General features: G+C 32.2%; 2 protein-coding genes and 1 pseudogene across 3 annotated transcripts in view; 1 reads left to right on the top strand and 2 right to left on the bottom strand.

Moving 5' to 3' along the window:
* Nucleotides 1–8042: 8042 nt before the first annotated feature.
* On the bottom strand, nucleotides 8043–13830 carry LOC108903807 (monoacylglycerol lipase ABHD12). Of its 2 annotated transcripts, none has more exons than XM_018706108.2 (8): nucleotides 13637–13830; nucleotides 13298–13401; nucleotides 10998–11098; nucleotides 10624–10941; nucleotides 9568–9821; nucleotides 8992–9153; nucleotides 8742–8869; nucleotides 8043–8535 (listed from the first exon to the last, which is right to left on the bottom strand). In XM_018706108.2, the coding sequence occupies exons 1-8, from the start codon at nucleotides 13655–13657 to the stop codon at nucleotides 8490–8492; spliced, it is 1134 nt and encodes a 377-aa protein (XP_018561624.1). In that variant the 5' UTR covers nucleotides 13658–13830; the 3' UTR covers nucleotides 8043–8489. The 2 variants fall into 2 exon arrangements, with proteins under 2 accessions (XP_018561624.1, XP_018561625.1); XM_018706109.2 differs by having other exon boundaries at nucleotides 13294–13401; nucleotides 13637–13667.
* A 3097-nt stretch (nucleotides 13831–16927) lies between these two features.
* On the bottom strand, nucleotides 16928–19687 carry LOC108903808 (annotated as a pseudogene).
* An 810-nt stretch (nucleotides 19688–20497) lies between these two features.
* Nucleotides 20498–21623, top strand: part of LOC108903775 — a 14318-nt gene continuing 13192 nt past the window's right edge. Inside the window, exon 1 of the mRNA XM_018706068.2 lies at nucleotides 20498–20994. Coding sequence (XP_018561584.1) covers nucleotides 20546–20994 — 449 coding nt within the window. The 5' untranslated portion in view covers nucleotides 20498–20545. The remainder of the gene's footprint in view (nucleotides 20995–21623) is intronic.

Raw genomic sequence — 21623 nt, 5'->3', positions numbered from 1 at the left:
GTATTAAGGAATTCATAAAATGAGGTAGCAATCTACAAGCCTTATTTTTATCTATAACTAGACCAGGAAAGGAAACATTTTGAAATTTATTTGGAAAGTGTTGGGAATGATAATATAAGATGCGTCTCATCAAATGGGTCATGAAAAAAGTATAGCGTCATTGTTTTTTATCAACAAATAGGTCAAAAATTCGTCATTTTTCGTTCTACGCGTTACTGTAAAAAAACTATTTTTCCGTTCAATGTTGCAATAACTTTTTTGTTTATAAAGCAATTCTAACTTATAAAGTCTCATTTTAAAGATGAGTTTCTCTAGATCAAATTGTCTGTTGAACTTTTTTGCTAAGATTAATAGTTTTTTCACAATAACGCGTAGAATGAAAAATTACGAATTTTTGACTTATTTGTTGATAAAAAACAACGACGCTATACTTTTTTCATGACCCATTTGATGAGACCCCTCTTGTATTGTCATTCCCAAGACTTTCCAACAATAAATTCACGCCCAGTAATTTTTACTGGTTCTCCATGATTTTTCACCTTTATTTCTTGGTCTAAACCTCGAGTAAGTATATTAGTAATTTTAGTATGAACATTTTAAGATGATCGAGTTCAAATTTAACAGGTTACAATTTAAAAATTCCCACATAACCATGTTGACTTTTGTGACGTGTATTTATTTCAGTATTATTTTATATGTAAGTGCATTGCCTAATACTACCGTATTAAAATTTTTGTCGAGTATTATCTCGAAAACGATAAATATCAACATGTCAGCTGTCTGTAAAATACTGTCGGATAAAAATACTTACAGAACAATTAAAACGCAAATACATATATATCCATTTGTGAACAAACAGTAGATAAAACATTGCTCAAATGTTGTGGGTAGTAAAATGAATGAAATATAATATATACGTGTAATAAGTAAAAAATAATGATGTTTGAAAATTAAAATATAGTAAATTGGGAAAAAAATTATTACTACAATAACAGTACCTACTAACTTTTTTCTTTTTTAATCATATGTTTTTACATATCCTAATCCTATATTGAAGTTTCTAAATATATCATTTGCAAAGACTTTTTACTTTTATTTTACATCCTATTACATTAAATCATTTCTATTATACAGGGTGGTCCAGATTTTAATAGACAAACTTCGGGAAAGTACTAAACAACAAAAATTAACATTACTTTTCTCTAGAAACATAGGCGCAGAAAGCCACTGTTTATGAGATACAGGGCGTTGAAATTAACAAAAATAAAACAATTTTTTTAAATATCTGGAAAAGCGCTTCATCAAATTTATCAAAATTTGGTACACATTTTTTCAAATATTTCTCCTAGTTTTGTATGCACACAGTCCAAATTCAAAAACCAGTGGCGGAGAAACAAGAATTTCAACGCTTTGTTTAGTTTACACCGTTTATTTTTCGACAAAACTAAAAGAATGTTTTTTCATCTGGAATGTTTCAGACCGTTATAAAATGTAGTAATATTACCAATTAAGTCAGTGGCGTAGAAGTTTTACTTTAAATAAAGAAACGATATCCTTGTTTCTCCGCTACTGGTTTTTAAGTTTGGACTGTGTGCATACAGACCTAAAAGAAATATTTGAAAAAAAAATGTGTACCAAATTTCAAGAAATTTGATGAAGCGGTTTCCCAGATATTTAAAAAAAAATTGTTTTATGTTTGTTCATTTCAACACCCTGTATCTCATAAACGGTGCCTTTCTGGGCCTATATTCATAGAGCAAAGTGATGTTAATTTTTGTTGTTTAGTACTTTACGAAAGTTTGTCTATTAAAATGTGGACCACCCTGTATATGATCGTATCGGAACGTTATTATTTTCTATTGTTAATTTGTTTAACAATGAGATTAATTTCAATTGAAATGATCAGAAACGTTACGTAGGAGATTAATCATTTATCTTAAGTACCACCGCTCCACTTATACATTTTTTTTGTAATATATCGTATTGTAACTACGAAATATAGTAGGTTAATATCTGTGGAAATCTAAGACAGGAATAATTCTTGGTACCCGTCCATCAAAGATAACTCGATATCTTTATCTCGTGACATGTGTTTCTCCTTGTTAAATTAAAATTGTGTTTCACAAATCTCTCACAAAGACAACAAGACTCACAAATTTTCGCTGTTTTAGGTCGTTTTTCTGAAAAAAAAAATCGATGACGGTGCTTAGTTCTTTGTTCCATGTTTGAATAAAGGAAGTAAAACAACTATTTTATACAAAATATATATTTAATATTTTTGTTTCCAGTGAGAGTTTCTTATAAAATAACAATAAATTAAATTATAATTTAGTCGACTTTTACATACGTACATACCTACATTATAAAATAAATATGTGACACCGAACATAATTCAATAATATTAAAATAATTTCATTGTTTGCAGAACCAGTTAATTGATTTGCGAGGTTTAGTTTAGACATTGCCTTAGTCGATATTAACATGAATATTAGGTAAATATAATATTTGTATTGTATTCAATACAGGTGACCTAGTAAATACACATTTCTTTAAATAAACCAAAACAGCACTTACAATTAGTTTATCGAGTGTAATAATGTCGTAGAGAAGTTTTGTCCTTTTTTTATTTCTTTCTTTATTTTAATAATATTATTAGTACAGTCATTGAAGCTTTTCACCTCTAAATTCTTTGAAACTGAACCGATCAACTTGAAATTTGGCAGATAGTTAGAGAAAAGGTCGGTGAACATTAGTGACATAGCGCCGACTGACGCTTTCACCCTGTTGGGGGTTGACACCCCTTCTCGGGGGTCGAATTGTTTTTAAAATAACACCGGAAATCGATAGAGAATCTTTGGAGCAAAATATATTTGAAGAATTTTTTCGAGAAATCAATAGTTTTTTTTTGTTATTCACGATTGAAAACTTGTAATTTTGAGTGAAAAAAAATACTTTCAAAGTATTTTTCGCGATTAACTCAAAAACTACGCATTTTATTAAAAAAAAGTAATGAACAAAAATGTAGCTTATAAATAAACGAAAAAAGAGTGTTGTACGTCGTAAGAAGTGGAATAGAATATAAGAATCGTTTGAGCATTTGGATAGTGGAATGTAGGTACAAATATTTTTCTTTTGGATAATTTTTATGATTGACATCCATTATAGTCCGGGAGCCAGCTGCAGAATTCGTTGAGTTATTTTCTAGATCCAAAATTCGAGTTTACATGACAATTTTTACCCCAACTAAGGTCAGGCAGTGATATGAAACTCCTAGAGCGGTAATGGTGGGTACCACCCTACCCTCCAACGCGTATGGATATTAAAAAAAATGTGTAATCTTTAAATGGACCAAACTCAAGTATAAGGCATTTGATGCTGTGTTTAGTCGATCAAAGCTAATCAGCTGGCTCATTGATGGTAATTAGTACGTCAGCTGACCGTCGGAACAGGTGAGATGAAAAACTAATTGAAAATTATTTTTTATGTACTGAAATTGAAATATATTGCAACTTATAGTGCATATAAGGCCATAAAAATAGTCAGCTGACCAATCGTTGGTAATAAGATCGTCAGCTGAGGCAATCAAACCCCTTGCGGCAGCGCGCTCGTGAGTACATCGAATGATATGTTTTTCGCATTAACTGACTACTCTTTTACCCGTGATACAATAAACTTATAAGATATGATACTAAGAGGTCTCATTTTCGTTCAACTCTGCGCATGACGTCATGTGGCTAGTAAACGCCCACATTGTTCTATTATTCACACACGTATGAGCATGGAAAATACGGCTAATTAAAATTTGTAAACATGTTTTTGCCTTAGATCACAAATATTTAAATAATACATAATTACAGCATTTATTTAACAGGTGTTAATAAAAAAACGAAGCTTTAAAACTATACACACAATTTGTCCCTAAAAACACGAACTACTGTAATTAGCATTTTAATAATTTTACAAGAGAGCGGCGTAAAAACGAAAGAGACGTCCGTTTTCAAAACTATATTATTTCATTTAGTATTAAATTAATCATACATTTTTTTAGTTTTAATGTATTTTGACGTATTATGTAATATTTGCATAGATTATTACTTATGTTCAAAGTTAGATAGGCCACTTCGTGATTCCAAAATTATTCCTTTGTGACAGAGATAAGAAGCAAATACACATTTTTTTCAAAGTGATTTTTATTTATAAAAAGGCATTCGATTTCTTATATAAAGTATAAAACAAAAATTTTAACACTGTAGCCCTTAATTTTAGTAATGAGGTAAAAATATATATACAAAACTAAATAAAAACAGTATTACTTATTTTAAACATTATTATTTGTTGTCATGGGGTAGGCTTTCATAAAAATTAACAGTTCAGTACCCAAGCGCAACAGTTTTTGTGGAGATATTTAAACGATAGGCGGTGATTAAACTTCTATTTAACAATTTTCTTTAATTTCCTTTTTCTGCTCAATGAAGCACAATCTCACACAACGAATTAAATTAGAAATACAGGCAGGAACAATAAAGAAAACTTGGAAAAACGCACACAACACTATGAGAATATGGCCACGATCCGTTTGTTTACTTTTTGACTTACCACATGACGTCAGCAAGGAAGCCAAGATGGCGCCGTGCATGCGCAGTATCATATCTCTGTATGGTTGTATCATGTCTTTTACCCGTGAACCGCCAGCTGACAATGTTTTTGGCTTTGTATACACAATAAACTATCGCTTGAACCCATTTTAGATTGATTAAAAAAATTTTCCTGCAAAATACGAGCAAAAGATCCCTCATGTTACGTTGCAACCAGCGGAGTTACCTGTATATTTCTCTCGACGAACGGACTTTTTTAACCCATGTACTGATATTTGACGAAATTTTTTCATTTGAGCACATAATATGCTATCATTTAAACCCGTTTTAGCTATTCAAAATGTTTGCATAACCTTGTAATTACGTGAATATTCATGACTGTGCATGCATATTTAAGGGGGTTTATCGGGTACGGAGGGATGTCTAAAGTCTAACGAAAGTATCTGTAGATTCGCTAGTTACTATAGTAGTAAGCCTTTAGATTTGGCAACGTTGCACTTGGCTAGCGCGCTCGGCCGTTATCACCGAGATCTCGGTGGTAACGGCTCGGCTAGGCGTTCGCTCACTGCCGTTCGATCGTTCTGTTTGTTTGGACACCTGCGAATTCCAAATAATACGCTACCCTCAAGACCGCGTTGCCGCTATCACGCATATGGAGGATAATTTAGTCAACGACAGCAGTTTGAAGGAGAATTATTATAAATTATGTATCTTAAGTACTTAATCGATTTCTACAAGCTGTCATACGGTTCCTTAGATATCGGTTTCCTGTTTATACACAAGTTGCGGTGGAAACTGTTCGTCAATTGTTGCGCATTCTAAGTGGAAAGACCAAAAAAATCTGCATTCTCATAAGACTCTGTTGTAAATCCTGAAAAATTATTTTATTAATATCTCGTCACGTACATGATACATTTTCGACTCTCGCCGATAGCCTCTCGTCAGTTAAGACAAGGTGACCAATCGTACGGGATTGGCCGGGACAGGTTCCAATTTTTAGAACGGGTGCCGGGAATTAAAGTGTCCCGGAATTGTATCGGATTTATTTGTTTCGTACCTATTGGTCCGGAATGGCGATTTCAATAGTATTTCCTATATAACGTGAAATAAATCTCAGAGACTGAATTTAATGTAGAGACAGTAAAGTCTCTAATTATAACAAGATGCCATAATAATTTTACCTGTTTTATTGATATTTTTTCAAAACGAAAAAGCAACAAAATATAAATTTACCTTATAAAGTACCTATACTAGGCCAGGTAGTTACACATTCACCATTATACTTTCACCTGTTACGTTGTTAGTTTTATTGAGTGGTTTAAGTTATTTGTTATTATGTTGTGTAGAATAGTAAATTAATAAAGCAACGTGATTGACATTTTTTTTTTTAGTTTCATAAGTGTCCCGGATTATCACTTTCATGAGTTGGTCACCTTGGTCCTAGTCTACCTCTACCTACCGGTCAGTTTAGGGGTGCTCATTTTATGTAATACTGTACACATGTACATACCGTAATCTGTTTGTAAATATTATTTTCAAACTAACATGTTAAATTCATAACATTAAAAAAAATAACAACATAAGATCATTTCCAATCATGTTCTACACTACTGCTATTGCTACTACTATCAATAAATCACACTTATTATTAATTAAAAACATATTTTATTCTTTATACCTACTATATATTATAATAATTTCAATGAACGCTTCGTGAAAAAAGCTAATTCGATGAAAATTCAATTAAGACGCGAATCAGTCCGATGCACAATCATGAATATTCACGTAATTACAAGGTTATGCAAAAATTTTGAGTAGCTAAAACGGGTTTAAATGATAGCATATTATGTGCTCAAATGAAAAAATTTCGTCAAATATCAGTACATGGGTAAAAAAAGTCCGTTTGTCGAGAGAAATATACAGGTAACTCCGCTGGTTGCAACGTAACATGAGGGATCTTTTGCTCGTATTTTGCAGGAAATTTTTTTTTATCAATCTAAAATGGGTTCAAGCGATAGTTTATTGTGTATACAAAGCAAAAAACATAGTCAGCTGTCGGTTCACGGGTAAAAGAGTAGTCAGTTAATGCGAAAAACATATCATTCGATGTTCTCACGAGTGCGCTGCCGCACTATAATTTATTTGGACTTAGGTCTGGACAAAATTAAGTAGCGCCTCGTAGAAAAAAGATAAAAAAAATTAAAAAACAGCCTTTTAAAGCTTAAGGGGAACAGATTAAGGGAAAAATAATCACATTTCACCAGCACCCCATTTACACCCTTAAAATTGAGCCTCAAAATTATACTTTTGGAAAAAAATTTATATTTTTTGTTCTCTCGTTTGAAAAAAATGATTTTTCAAATGTTACAAAACATTATTTTATAGTTTTTGAGATGAGGAATAAGAATCCATTGTTTAAATTGAGCTAAAAAAATTTTAGAACCCTTAAATTTACGAATATTTCATTTTATGATGTTTTTAGTTCAGATTTCCGCTCTTATGCATCGATATGCTTGAAATTTGAACAGTAGGTGGGGAATAGCTCAAGAAACAAAATACAGCCTATGCTGATATATATTTTTACTCTGGGGGTGGTTTCTACCCCTTTGAAGGGGTTGAAAATAAATTGTCAAAATAATCCCTGGAATCGATAGAGCAACTAATTTCAAGCAAAAAATGTCCCACACAATTTCTTTGATAAACCAATACTCTTTGAGTTATTTGCGATTGAAAACTCAATTTTCCAAATGAAAATTCATTTTTTCGGATATGATCTCAGTTCTGTTTATAATTTTATTATGAAAAAATGAATTTTCATTTGGAAAATTGAGTTTTCAATCGCAAATAACTCAAAAAGTATTGGTTTATCAAAGAAATTGTATGGAGACATTTTTTGCTTGAAATTAGTTGCTCTATCGATTCCCAGGATTATATTGACAATTTATTTTCAACCCCTTCAAAGGGGTAGAAACCACCCCCTGGGTAAAAATATATCTAAGCATAGGGTGTATTTTGATGCTTGAGCTATTCCCCACCTAATATCCAAATTTCAAGCAAATCGATGCATAAGAGCGGAAATCTGAGCTAAAAACATCATAAAATGAAATATTCGTAAATTTAAGGGTTCTAAAATTTTTTTAGCTCAATTTAAACAATGGATTCTTATTCCTCATCTCAAAAACTATAAAATAATGTTTTGTAACATTTGAAAAAAAAATTTTTTAAACGAGAGAACAAAAAATGTAAATTTTTTTCCAAAATTATAATTTTGGGGCGCAATTTTGAGGGTGTAAATGGGGTGCTGGTGAAATGTGATTATTTTTCCCTAAATCTGTTCCACTTAACCTTTAAAACGATATTTTTTATTTTTTTTATCTTTTTTCTACGAAGCGCTACTTAATTTTGTCCATACCTAAGTCCAAATAAATTATAGTGTGCCGCAAGGGGTTTGATTGCCTCAGCTGACGATCTTATTACCAACGATTGGCCAGCTGACTATTTTTATGGCCCTATATGCACTATAAGTTGCAATATATTTCAATTTCAGTACATAAAAAATAATTTTCAATTATTTTTTCATCTCACCTGTTCCGACGGTCAGCTGACGTACTAATTACCATCAACGAGCCAGCTGACTAGCTTTAATCGACTAAACACAGCATCAAATGCCTTATACTTGAGTTTGGTTTATTTAAAGATTACAAATTTTTTTTAATATGCATACGCGTTGGAGGGTAGGGTGGTACCCACCATTACCGCTCTAGGAGTTTCATATCACTGCCTGACCTTAGTTGGGGTAAAAACTGTCATGTAAACTCAAATTTTTTTATCTAGAAAATAACTGGCTGGCTCCCGGACTATTAAGCATTAGGTACCCTAGTGCCTACAGTCTATTTAACCCCTTCCTTTGTCGGCTTCAACACATTCTTGCATAAACTCCCTAAAATAAAAAAAAAGATGGTGAAAAATATCTTCAATTGATGTTATCTCCTTAAACTCATAATTTTCGAATAGAACACAAATTGTTATAAATAATAAACGTATGTTTATGTATTGTCAAATCAAAAGTTTATATATTGTTTTGCATTCGAAAATTATAGCCATAGGTTTTTTTTTTGATACCATAATTGTAAAGTGCATATTTACGTGATGTACTGGGGAACATTTGGATCATCTGTTATGCCTATATGTTGATAACCCACAGATGGGAACTGGTGGTAGGTCACGTTCCCTTGGGTTTGTAAGTCTCTTTGACTTTTGGCAATCTCAGCTAGCTGAAAATAAACGTTCAATTTCGGTTGTATTAAAAAAAAAGTATAGTATCCATGATATGATTATTTTCTTTCTGTTTACGTGCTTTGTAACAGCAAATGGTGTAACGATGGGTTTTACTTACCGTTTTACCTAGGAAGTACGGAATAACGTTATCATCTTCGGCGTGCATTATCATTATGGGGCAATCCACGTACAAAATGTTGGTTGTACTTAGAAACAGCATGCCATTTCTTTCCGGTGGATCCAGAATAGTTTGGTTAAAATAAGCTAGCCATTTGTATATCTGCAAGAAGAAATAGGAATGAGAAACATAAATTTCGGATCCCATATATCATTGAAATTTAAAAAGACTTCTTTTATCTGGGTTTTTTTACTTATATCTCGGAACCTATGCATATTGGAAGAATAATGAAGAGGAAAAAAAGTTTTATAATTGAATTTTGCACAATCTACTGAAAGTTAAAAATGTTTAAATTTATTACCGATGTTGCAATATAGCAATAATTGATGGAAAAAGGCAAAATAATCAAGTTTTTTTGATAATTTTTTAAAAATATTTTAATTGCTCCCAGGGCATTCTAATTTTAGGGTGTAATAAAACAACACATCAAATTTCATTAAAATTGGTTCTGTAGTTTTCGAATTTTCAAAATTCGGAAAAAACTTTTTATAATCTTTCTAGAAAGCACACACTTGCCTTGCCCAAAGGATGATTTATCATCTCATCCCTCATAGTAGTAAAAGGGGATTCGAGTACAAGGCCCGTGGGGATAATGCCGTCCTGCTCTTTGAGGATTTTAACAGCATGCGTCGCCAAAGCCGAACCCAGCGAATGACCCCAGAAGTAGATCATGTTGCTCGTCTTGTACCTAACCCATTTGTACAGTTGGACGGTGTCGCTGACGATCCCGTCTTCCGAAAGATCCGCGTCGAGCCCAGAATCTCCATATCCTGAAATTAAACGTTAAAATAAGAAACATCTTGGTAGAACAGATAAATCGTTGGTCGGTAGTCTCACTTATGGCATCTAAAGAGAACTAATAAGTTCGAAACACATATGTGTTAGGACGGGACCTATAGCCCGCAGAGAAGTAGCTGTTCCCACAATATCATTAATAAAAACAGTTGATAACGTAGTTAAAATGGAAAATCTTCACATGTCTGTATTAGTAGTTAGGAGAAATTGTTATAATTGATGCAGATACGATTTTAACAATATATGGTTCGTTGTAGAGAATAGAAATATCTCCTGTTGATTGATATGCAATAAATATGCTGACTTGTGAAATATTTGGTTAGATACCAATTTGTTTTGGGAAAGATTTATTGAAGTAATTGCAGGAATTCCTATTTTTAAACACAATTTTTTATATCGAATGTAAACTGTTAATACCTACTTAATTATTTTCTCTGTCATCAATTTACAAATGAATTTTGAATTCCTTAATAAGGACACTCCATATAAATATTTGTCCTAAAATGTTGAAAATGTACTGTTTTTTTTCTGTATACACTAATTACTAACAAAGTCCAGTTACTGAAGCATTTTGGCTACCTATTAGTCTATAATGCATAAAGAAATTATTCAATTTCCAAAACCCCCTAAAACGTGTTGCACTGATTCCCTTGACAGGCAATGATTTATTACTTTGCATCGAATATGATCCTACTATAACTCGTATCAAAAATTCAGGCAAGTTGACCAACATTTCGATTTAAAGGCTTATTTAATTGGACTATAAATTATTATTACCTCTGTGATCTGGCGCTATGACCAGAAAGAACTTCCTGAGCACCTTATATGTGGCCAGGGGCTTCACCCTGTTACAGGCGACGCCGTGCATGTAAATAATCACCGGCTTCTTCGTGTTTGTAACAATTTCGGAGGCAGTGTCGCTCGACTGCGTGCTGCTGCTGAAGGTGTCCATTTCATCCTCGTGGACGATCATCCAGCTGCCGATGCTGACCAACGTGGTGTTGTCTAGGTCCTGGGTCGTGATGTGGAAGTTGACCACGCTCTCCATGCCGTATTTTTGGGGGTTGTTGTAGTCGGGATCCTTCGGGGCATCGACTGGAACGCGCCGCGGTTATTTCCTTCTGCTTTAAAATTATTTAGTGGATACTTACTGTTTATGAATATCATGAATTTTTGAAAGGAAAGCGACTGCATGAAAGCTATCGGCACTGCTACCCATATGGCTAGGAAAATTAGAAAGGCTAGAACAAAACTGAGACAATATGGATGATATTAGATATATTTCAAGGAAATGATATACAGAGTGATTCATCGAGCTTTTCATATATAAAAAAAATAAATGCGTGAGCAGGGGAGGCGGAGGGTTCATTTGGGGGGTTGAAAAGTTGTGAATAATTGTATCATTGGGATTTCTGGCGAAAGTTGACGTCAAACAAAAAAGTATCTAATATAAAAGATGTATATCATGCAAAAATCTACGACTTTTGTAGAGGTCACTTTTCAAGGTAACCTCAAAATTTCCAAGAAAAATGGGAAAAACGGTTTTTTTTCTGATTTTTCGTTTTTTATTTCTCATTTCTACAAAAATAATGTAATTTTGACGAAACTTGGTGAAAGTATACGTTTATAAGTCTTAAATAACCACAATTTTTTTTAGATAAAAAAATCAAGGAGTTTCCGAGATATTCATTTTTTCCGGTTTGAAACACTTTTTTTTTCAAAGAAAAATTCTACTTAGAAAAATCATCGTACAGAGTTCTGCCGATGATCATTTTTTTTCGTTTTGACATACTTTTTGGTGAAATAAAAAAATCTGTAATCACAGTTCAAAAACATGCTCAAAAATGCAAAAAAATAAAAAATTACTTGCAACAATGAATTTTTCAGTAATTGTCGATAATAATTAGTTTAAATTAGAAAAAACAAAAACTGATTACACCATTCAATTGTACGGAAAAAATTAAAAAAAAAAACTGTTTCATTGTTTGACCCAAAACTATTTTTGTACAGTATTTCTATAACCATAAGTCGAATAGTGAATAAATAAAATAAATAATTTCCCGTAGGATTGATTATGTACTTATTTTTTTTTTTTAATTCTGATGAATTCATAGATATACAAATTCCGGTTAGTTAGTTCCGGCGATATCCAGAAAAAACGGAAATTTTTAAAAATTGTTTAATTTTTTTCTGGCTTTATTAGAAAACGAATTTTAAAATAAATTACATATTTCCAGTGCCACTTTTTTCGCTATATCCAATGACGTCAACATTTTTGCAATCCGACGTTTCTTCTTCGAGTGGCCATCATCAGGTTAATTTTTTTTAAATACGTCGCTGCTATATTTATGACAAAATATAAAGTAATTTTTAATTCTGAATTAGATGATATTAGATACTATTGTAATTTAAAAAAGGTAAAAAAAGGTTTTTAGCTATCATTTAAAATTTTTCCTGAGTACGGCTCTGAACGCTTTCAAAATATCTATTGGAAAAGTCAATACAGCACAAAATATCCAACAATTTGTTTTAATCAATAATTTAAAAAGTTGTAGGTATCTAATAAAAAAATAATACGAATTTATGAAATATTTTATTATTTCTAATTAGTATTGCTAGTAGTAGTAAAAAAAATTGTTGGATATTTTGTGCGGCATTGACTTTTATACTGTTATGACTTTATCCAGTAGATATTTTGAAAGCGTTCAGAGCCGTACTCAGGAAAAATTAAAAAAAAAATTAAAATTCGTTTTCAAATAAAGCCGGAAAAAGAATAAAATGATTTTTACAAAATTTATGGTTTTTGGGTTTCGCGTCAACAGCAGACATTGCAGTTAATACTTTGTATTGCTGAAATCTCAAATCATCCAGAGATAATTTTTCATTTGTGCATTTGAAATTCGACTTTGATGTTTATAGCAATACTGTACAAAAAGGAAGTTTTGGGTCAAACAATGAGACAGTTTTTTTTATTTTTTCCGTGGAATTGAATGGTGTAATCAGTTTTTGATATTTTTTTAATTTACACAAATTATCAACAATTACTGAAAAATTCATTGTTGCAAGTCATTTTCTTTGCATTTTTCAGCATGTTTTTAAACTGTGACTAAAGATTTTTTATTTCACCTAAAAGTATATGTCAAAACAAAAAAAATGATCATCGGTAAAACTCTGTACGATAATTTTCCTAAGTAGAATTTTTCTTTGAAAAAAAAAAGTATTTCAGACCGGTAAAAATAAATATCTCGGAAACTTCTTGATTTTTTTATTTAAAAAAAATTGTGGTTATTTAAGACACTGAAAGCTGTACTTTCACCAGACATATTATTATAGTAAAGCCTTATACAGTGTATCTTTCGAGTGTATTATTCTCTAAGAAGCGATTTTCGGATATAAACGATAAGATAAACGATGTGCAAAATATTAATCCACGATTAAATTACTTACTTACATCACAATCCCTACAATTATCAGTATTGTCTGCCACATGGGTCTCTTTTTGGGTGAAGAATTAGATGAATCAACAGATGTATAGGAATCAGTGGAAGGTTTCCTCTGAAAACAAAGATTTTTATCATTTTATAAACATTATTTGGCGATTATGTTTTGAATAGATTTGTATATTGGTTATAGTTAAAATAAATAAGTGCTGTGTTATAAATATAATGAGTACAATATGTACGAGAAACACTACACTTAATATCTACAATATTTTATTTTGTAATGTAACGGCAATAAAAAACACATCACATAAACTAGAAATAAACGGTAGTAAAAGTAAAACACTTACCGAACAACGAATAGACGGCATGCTACGTATATTACACAGAACAGTAGTTGTCTCTGTCGATAAAGTATATTATATATTGTATCAAAGATTTTTCGATACCTGAGATAGTGATAGACTGATAGATAAGATATTTATAATTCGCCCAAATATTACGAACTTCGATATTCGTTAGTCGATATTCGCTAAAGCTTTTCATTACGTTCTGTCGTAACGAAAGCATGTTTGGCAGTGATTTTCCATGTATTTCGAGATACTAAGAAAGTGTTACATCGCGGTTTTTCGTCATTATGTATTTAAGGCAAACCTATGTAAACACTGGTTTTAAAGGTATTTGTTTATGGTATGTGTCTTGACAGATAAATTCACTTAAGATTATAACAATTTAAGTTTACAGAAACACGTGAATCATTCCGTGACGGCTAACAATGCAACGACCGGAATTAGGGTGGCTGCCTAAGTTATTTTGTGAAAAAAAGTTCATATAAACTAAGTCGAAATATGCTTCGTTTCCCAGGTACGGAGTGTTTAAATATTAATTTTTTATTTATTTTTATTAATTATTTCAAAGGTTTTTAAAGATATTGCCTCGAAATTTGAAAAACGCTTTGGAGGAATAAATATGCATTTCTTGAGGTGATCCGAATATTTCTACTTGCACCAGTGGCGTCCGTGCGAGAATGCCACAACCTTTTTAATAAAAAAAAATGGTACGCCACTGACTTTTCCCCCATTTTAATATTGTTTTAAAATCCGGCATCAATTCTGAGTAAAATTGGTCTCTTCAATTTTTTTTGGTAGGATGCCCCGTTTTTTGAGGAAAAAGTAAAACATATTTGATCGTAGGTTTTGTTAATCTTTGATTTAAAGGTCGGATCTTGATATAAAATACTTGATATAAAAGTACGATATATTAAATTTAATTTACATAGAATAGGAAAAAGATACGAGAGTTTCAAGTTGCATTTAAAAATATTACGCCCATAAAGAAATAAACTACTAAGATATACAGACCATTTGTCTTGCAACAATGTTTAAACATTTCACAGTCTCTGAAACAAATGCATTACATTTGTCAAAAATCAACAATTTGCCTTACAACTATTAAACATCTAGTAAATAACTAGTTCTTAATAATTATCTAAAATGGAAACATTGACATTGAAATCATTAAATAATGTATTCCTTCAAAGAAATGCCTTTTGTACTTATAACAGATTTCTCTAATGTGGCTCCTTTTTGTGTGTTGGACTTTGTGAAAGGTGAAACACAAGAATTTAACAATTTTTACAACATACATCGGGTTTGAAAAATTTACAGTTTATCACAATAATTAAAATCGCAATCTTTAGAACAAATACATAGTTGTAATGGATCTGTTAAAAATTGGTAGTAAAATAATGAAAATAAAATACGACTTGTAAATAAAAAATGACTAATATTCGAATTGAAATTTGGCAGATAAATAGTTAGAGAAAAGGTCAATGAACATTAGTGACATAGCGCCGATTGACGCTTCCACCCTGTTGGGGTGGAAATTTGTTTTCAAAAATAACGCTGGAAATCGATAGAGAATCAAATTTTGAGCAGAAAATATTTGAAGAATTTTTTCGAGAAATCGATAGTTTTTTTAGTTTTTCACGATTGAAAACTTGGAATTTTGAGTGGAAAAAAAAACATTATTTCAAAGTATTTTTCGCGAATAACTCATAAACTACGCATTTTATTTAAAAAAGTGTAATGAACAAAGATGCAGCTTATAAATAAACAAAGAAAATCGTTTTTTAAAAAGTGTTGTAAGTCCTATACAAAGCGAAATATGGTTAATGGAAGGGAACTTGTTTTGGGGGGAATAGTCGAATCGATGTATTCAACGTCAAATAACGAAAAAATGATTAATTTTCCGTGTATAACGCTCCTGGAGTTTTTTGTAGTACTCAAAAAGACCTTCAAAATAAGGATTTATAAAATTTAATTAGAACAAAATTGAAGGAGTTATCGTCAAAAACAGATGGGTTGCTCATATTTTTTTAAGGAAAAATGAGCAGTATGAGAATTAAAATTTAATCGTAGACCCTTTACAATTAGTTTTGTTTTAGTGTTCTTCATACGATCCTAAAGTTAGGACCGGTTTAGAATGCGTATTTTTTTAATAATGTACGGTAAAAGTTGAAAACGTATTTTTCATTATTCAAAAAAATTGCCTTATTTATATAATAACTAAAACCATGAAAGATACGTAAAAAATGATAGACCAAAAATTTAGCTTTTTTTTTCAACAAATATTTTGCTTTTTTTTTATTCCTAGAGCATAAAAATAAAGGAGATATCGCCGCTTGAAGTTTCCATTTTAGTGAAAAAAACGACCTGTCTCGAGCCCTTCTATCCTTTCCCTTTAAAAAACGAAGGACTTAAAAGGTTTTATATGCAAACGATCTTGCAGTTCTTGAAATTATCTTTAAAATGCTTTTTTGTATGATACTATAGCTTCAAAATTAACCGAGTTATGGTAAAAAAAACCAATGACATTTTTTCGGAGCAAAATAGGCTTTCTTATTTTTTTATATTATACTATACAAATAAAATAAATAAAAAAATTTAGTGTGATTATTTATATGCAGCGTACCAATTTTTTTTTATGATTGATTATATTTAAAAATCGATTATAATAAAAATATTTTACATTGATATTGGTAAAAGCGTAGTTTGTAAGAGTTGACAATGGCAAAAGTAAAATATTCTTTTATAAACAATATAAAGGAATTTTTATTTTAAATTATTGCATAATTATAGCAATCCAAGATTTAAAACGTAATTTTGTATAATTTTTTTGGCACAGTGGTGATTTATAAGGGTTGAAAAGTGTTAAGAGATAAGAGAGAATTTTTATTTTAAATAATTGCACCGTTAAAGCATTCCAAGCTTTTAAAACATAATTTTTTTCTAATTTTTGTCAATACAGGGGTGGTTTTTAGGGGTTGAAAGAGAAAAATTCTTTTATTAGCTATAAGGTAACTTTCCAAATCTTTAAAAAGTAATTTGTTATTATTATTTTTTGCATAGGGGTAGTTTTTAAGGGTTAAATAAAGGGTCGAAAAGATCAAATATATCATAAAACATGTTCGAGAAAATGGAACATTAATTAATCTTTGTGCTTGAACAAGATTTTTATCAAAAAAATTCTTAAAACTTAAATTTAATTTTTTCTCTTAGGGGTAGTTTTTACCCCTAAAAAACAAAAAGCATCAATCGGGCTTATGTCACTTTTGAACTTGAGCCTAAGATGAGCCTTATTCTAAATTTTCATGCAAATCCATGCAGTTTCAAAGAATTCGGAGGTTACAGCTGATTTTCAGCTTCAATGACTGTAGTATATATTGTCCATAAAAACATTTGTTAGATTTAGATATTTTATATATCTACAAATTCATCACTTTGATTTAAGTTTCTTTGAACTCGTGAAACATTTCCTTACGACAAAATTTTTTATAAATAAAATTAATTTATGACTAATAAATATGAAAATAGATATCACAGCTAACAAAAACCCTATAATATCTAAAAAGTAGTACTGGTAAAGGGGCAAATCGATGGCAGGGTTCCTGAAATGACGCGCCCCCTTATGCCTTATGACGTACTCCGTCCACCAGATCGCCTTTTCGATTCCCGTCATTGGTTGATCCCTTGACAGTTCGGCTATTTCAGTAATACTCTCTTTGTACCTGCAACAAATAATATTTTTCGATTTAGAGGTCTTTTAATATCTCATGAGCCGTGAAATGCGCGAAAGGCGTGGCGTATCCCCATAATTCTTCTAATAAGCACGTTGTGAAAACATTGACTCGTAACTAGACCATGTGCATCATTACAAGTAGACATGAACTAAGGCGCTCGGGCATCAATAAAGTCAACTGGCGAACGTTCGTTATATATATCTTTATTGTTTAAATTAAAATAATAACGAATAGGGCATTTTATTATGATATTTGTAATCGGATCAAAGGCTTGTTTACGCTAGAGCTCGAGAGAGACTGTGAATAATGGGTGTAATGTTTTTAGGACGTCGAATAATTTAGGCGATGGTCGGAATTATGTTTCTGCGCATATGAAGGTCAAAGCTCATAAGATTTTAAAACATCTCTACCTACTATTTATTTCGAATATTTCTCACCCAATTTATTAAAATGGGTGCATCGAGAGAGTAATTATTCAGTTGTGTACCCTGTTTAGGAGTTCCGTGACTTACTTGGGATTGTTGATAACCTCTAGTACTGCTTCCTTAACAGACTCTTTGTTCAGAGCATCTTTGTCGAGGAAGAGGCCTCCGCCTTTTGCCACAAGTTTTTTCACGTTTCCGACTTGATCCGCAATGTGTGGAATCCCAACTATGGGGACCTGACTAAAGATGGCTTCTTCTGTAGATTGGTGCCCTCCCTGGGTAATGAAAACTTTTATGTTGGGGTGTCCTAAAATTAGAAACATTTTTAATAAAATTGCTTCTTCAAAATGTCATTTACTTGAGTAAACCAAATTCAGAAAATCATCTGTCACCTGTTCGCTTTTAGAACATAAATTGTATCAACTGAAGAATCGAGTTTAAAATTGAAAATAGCTGCATTTTTATTATTCATTTTCAAAAACTATGAAACGTTAATAATGAGAAATTAAAAATCTTACTTAAAATATCTTGTTGGGGCAACCATGTACAAATTTTTACATTATCGGGGACATCGGGGATGTCCGTGATATCGAATTTCCACAACACCTTGTACGGCAGTTCTCTGAAAGCATCCAAAACAATCTTCCTCTTTTCTGGTACGAAAATATCGCTTTTCACATTCGTTCCTAGACTGAAGTAAATAAAGCCGTCTTTGGCGCCATCCAGATACTCCTTCAGGTCCTGAAATGAAATAAATGAAATACATATTTTAGCATAAAAAGCCATTTTCAATCGTCATTTGTTTTCGAGTAATGACGTCATCGACATTTTTTTTAAATAGTAACCCCCTATTTTTTTTCTTGATTCTGAAAGATCGTTTCATTGTCGATCCGACAGTATTAAAATACGATAGACAAAAACAAATGACGGTTGAAAATCGCCTTTTATGCTAAAATATGTATTTTTTAAATTAAAAATCGACCTGTTCGAGGATTTGTCCCAAAAAAAAAAAAATGTTTCGTTTTTACTGAATTTATTCCATACTTTAGGCCCATATTGTATACGTATTTGTGAAGTAATAACCTGCGGCAACGGCTTCAACGGCTTCAAATGCATACCACCCCCAAAAAGTGCAAAGGCAGGTCCTATAGGTCTGACGCTAAAGGCTGGGTTTTCGTTGATCAGTAACATGCTGACATTTTTTATAATAACGTCCAGAGGAGGCACGTCAACTTCCTAATGACGGGATCCCTGTGGAGTGCTAGGTAATAGTCCATTAGTTTCATTATTAACGTCAGTCCCACGCTACCTAGTCTTTCCCAGAAATTTAATTTACCCACAAAACCTGCAAACGGATCCGGATATAAAATCGGATGGGTAGGGTTTCCCAAAGCATCGTGATAATTATTTGGAAAATCCATAGACACCAGTCCGATATAGGGAGCTTTGAATCTTTCAGCAAATCCGAACATCACGGGGAGTAAATACTCCACCATAACTAAGTCAAAGTGTTCGCTTTCGTTTCGCAACAGACTTTGCACTTCTGGATGTGACAGTTCTTGTTCGGATATATCGTTAGCTAATTCCATGATAGCTCTACTTAAAGCGAATAAGTTGTACTTATTGTCATTAAAGGTCCTAACAAAATTTCTGTTAATCCATATGTCGTACGCTAATTTGACGTCAATTTCCGTGATGTTCAGATCCGGATCATTTTGCGGATCGGTGGTTATAACCACCACATCGTGTCCTCTTCTGGCTAGTTCGTTCCATATCGGCCTAAACACTACCTGGTGGCTGTAGGAAGGCAAGGGGATCACACCTAAGATTCGTGCACATTCACTTAAATGTAATGTTGAAAATATACCGATACAAATTAACCAAAAAACATACATTATGAGTAGCAGTTATTCGTAATATGATTTATCTATAAGAATCCTTCAAATGTATTTGAGATTGTCTGGAAATTATTGAGTTATATTCAACTTTATCTCTTAGATTACAAAGATAATAAATAGTAAGATATGCCCATTATTTGTGACAATCATTATAATTAGAATAAATAAGGCATCGCAACGGGAGAATACCACGGCGACCATTACCAAAAAATGCAACCAATGGTGCTCTAACATTGAATGTAGAATAACTTCTAACGCTCATTTTTCTCGTCATTACCTTAAAATCTTTCAGAAATCTCTATTCTAAAAGTTTTACAAGATTCTAATGAAATCCGCTACCAAATTTTAAAATTATAATTTTGATAATCATGATCTCAGCAGCAACCAACATAACATTCGGGCTGGCCCGTAGCCGTTGAACTAANTTAACGTTATTGAAACTGACAGCTGCTATACAGCTCGTTGAGAAATGAGGTTAAGTTGGTCGCTATAAGCTACTCCCTACGTCCAATGTGTCAGAGCCAACTTCGACCACGTTTTTATTTGAACGCTCGTTACAACTACAAGCGAGATACATTTTAACGGGGTTTAAGGTGATTTTCGATTACCATTCCATGTAAAAAACAAAAGTTTGGTTTTATATCATCAAAATGCAGGACTAAATTGTTTTTTATAAGCATTTACCATTTACTGTTGAACAGCTAAATCAACAAATACTTGAAAAACGTAAAAATGATAAACTGTAAGATACCGTGTTCATAATTACCCATTGAAATAGAGATATGATGACACTTTGTTGCAAAAGTAACAAGTGGTTCACGTGGATACGTTGTTCCGTGCAATTTCGTCCGAAAAATGAAGATATCGTTGTATTTTGTAACGGCATTCGTAGTTTTAATAACGCGTACCGAGAGTGCAAAGATACTGGCTACCATTTTCACTCCGTCCTACAGCCATCAGGTAACCTTTCGGTCGCTATGGAGGGAACTGGCGAAGCGAGGACACGAGATAGTCCTCCTTACGACGGACCCGATGCGGGAGCCGGAGCTGAATAACCTCAAAGAGATCGATCTGAAGGGATCTTACGAGGTGATGGAGCAACACGGCGCTTCTGAGGTGATCAGCAATGCGCGGGGTAGAGGTAACAAGGAACTCTTGGATACGTACATGACGGCTTTGAGTAAGACTGCGGATTGGCAGCTGAGTCAGCCGGAAGTTCAGGATCTTATAAGGAACGAGAGCGAGCACTTTGATCTTATCATGGTTGAGATGATGTTCCCCACGCATCTGGGGTTCGTCGACAGGTATGGGCAGGGGTCAGCAAGTTAGTTTTTTAGCGGTGTTGCTAAATTAGGATTCTTTAAATTTTACGGATTCTTCAAATTGTCTGTAGTTGATACGACGCCATTAAAATTATAGTTTTATAAAAACGAAATATCTTCGTACTTAGCAAAAATTACCAGAAAATACCTTAATAAAGTTAAAGATAATAATAACATATGTATACTCGTACTTTAGCTTTAATATTAAATACATAATGTTGTATTTGAGATATCCTAACACAGTACATACAAGGCTCAGAAACCGAAAATTAGTCCAGTCGCTGAAGCAATTTAGTCCAGGTGGTATCTGTTTTATAAAGGGTATACTTGGGTAAAACGCATATGATCGGAGATTTTTGCTTTAACGGCTTCTAAATAACATCAGAAATGATAATTTTTCTATGCAAATAAAAAAAACGTGGGCTTAATTGTTATTACAAAATAGTATAAAAAAATAACAAAAAATAATAATTTTTTTCTTGGATTTCTCGTCGATAACTTAGCAACTATTCATTTTAGACAAAAATGGAAGAGGAAAAAAAGTTTTGTAATTAAATTTTGAACAAGATAGAGTTAGTTGCAATTCGAAAAAATAATTATTGTTATTGCAA

Source organism: Anoplophora glabripennis, unplaced genomic scaffold, assembly GCF_000390285.2.
Source record: "Anoplophora glabripennis isolate ALB-LARVAE unplaced genomic scaffold, Agla_2.0 scaffold134, whole genome shotgun sequence".
Lineage (NCBI taxonomy): Eukaryota > Metazoa > Arthropoda > Insecta > Coleoptera > Cerambycidae > Anoplophora > Anoplophora glabripennis.
The sequence above is the reverse complement of the archived record's forward strand: the minus strand, read 5'-3'. Positions and strand labels throughout refer to the sequence as shown.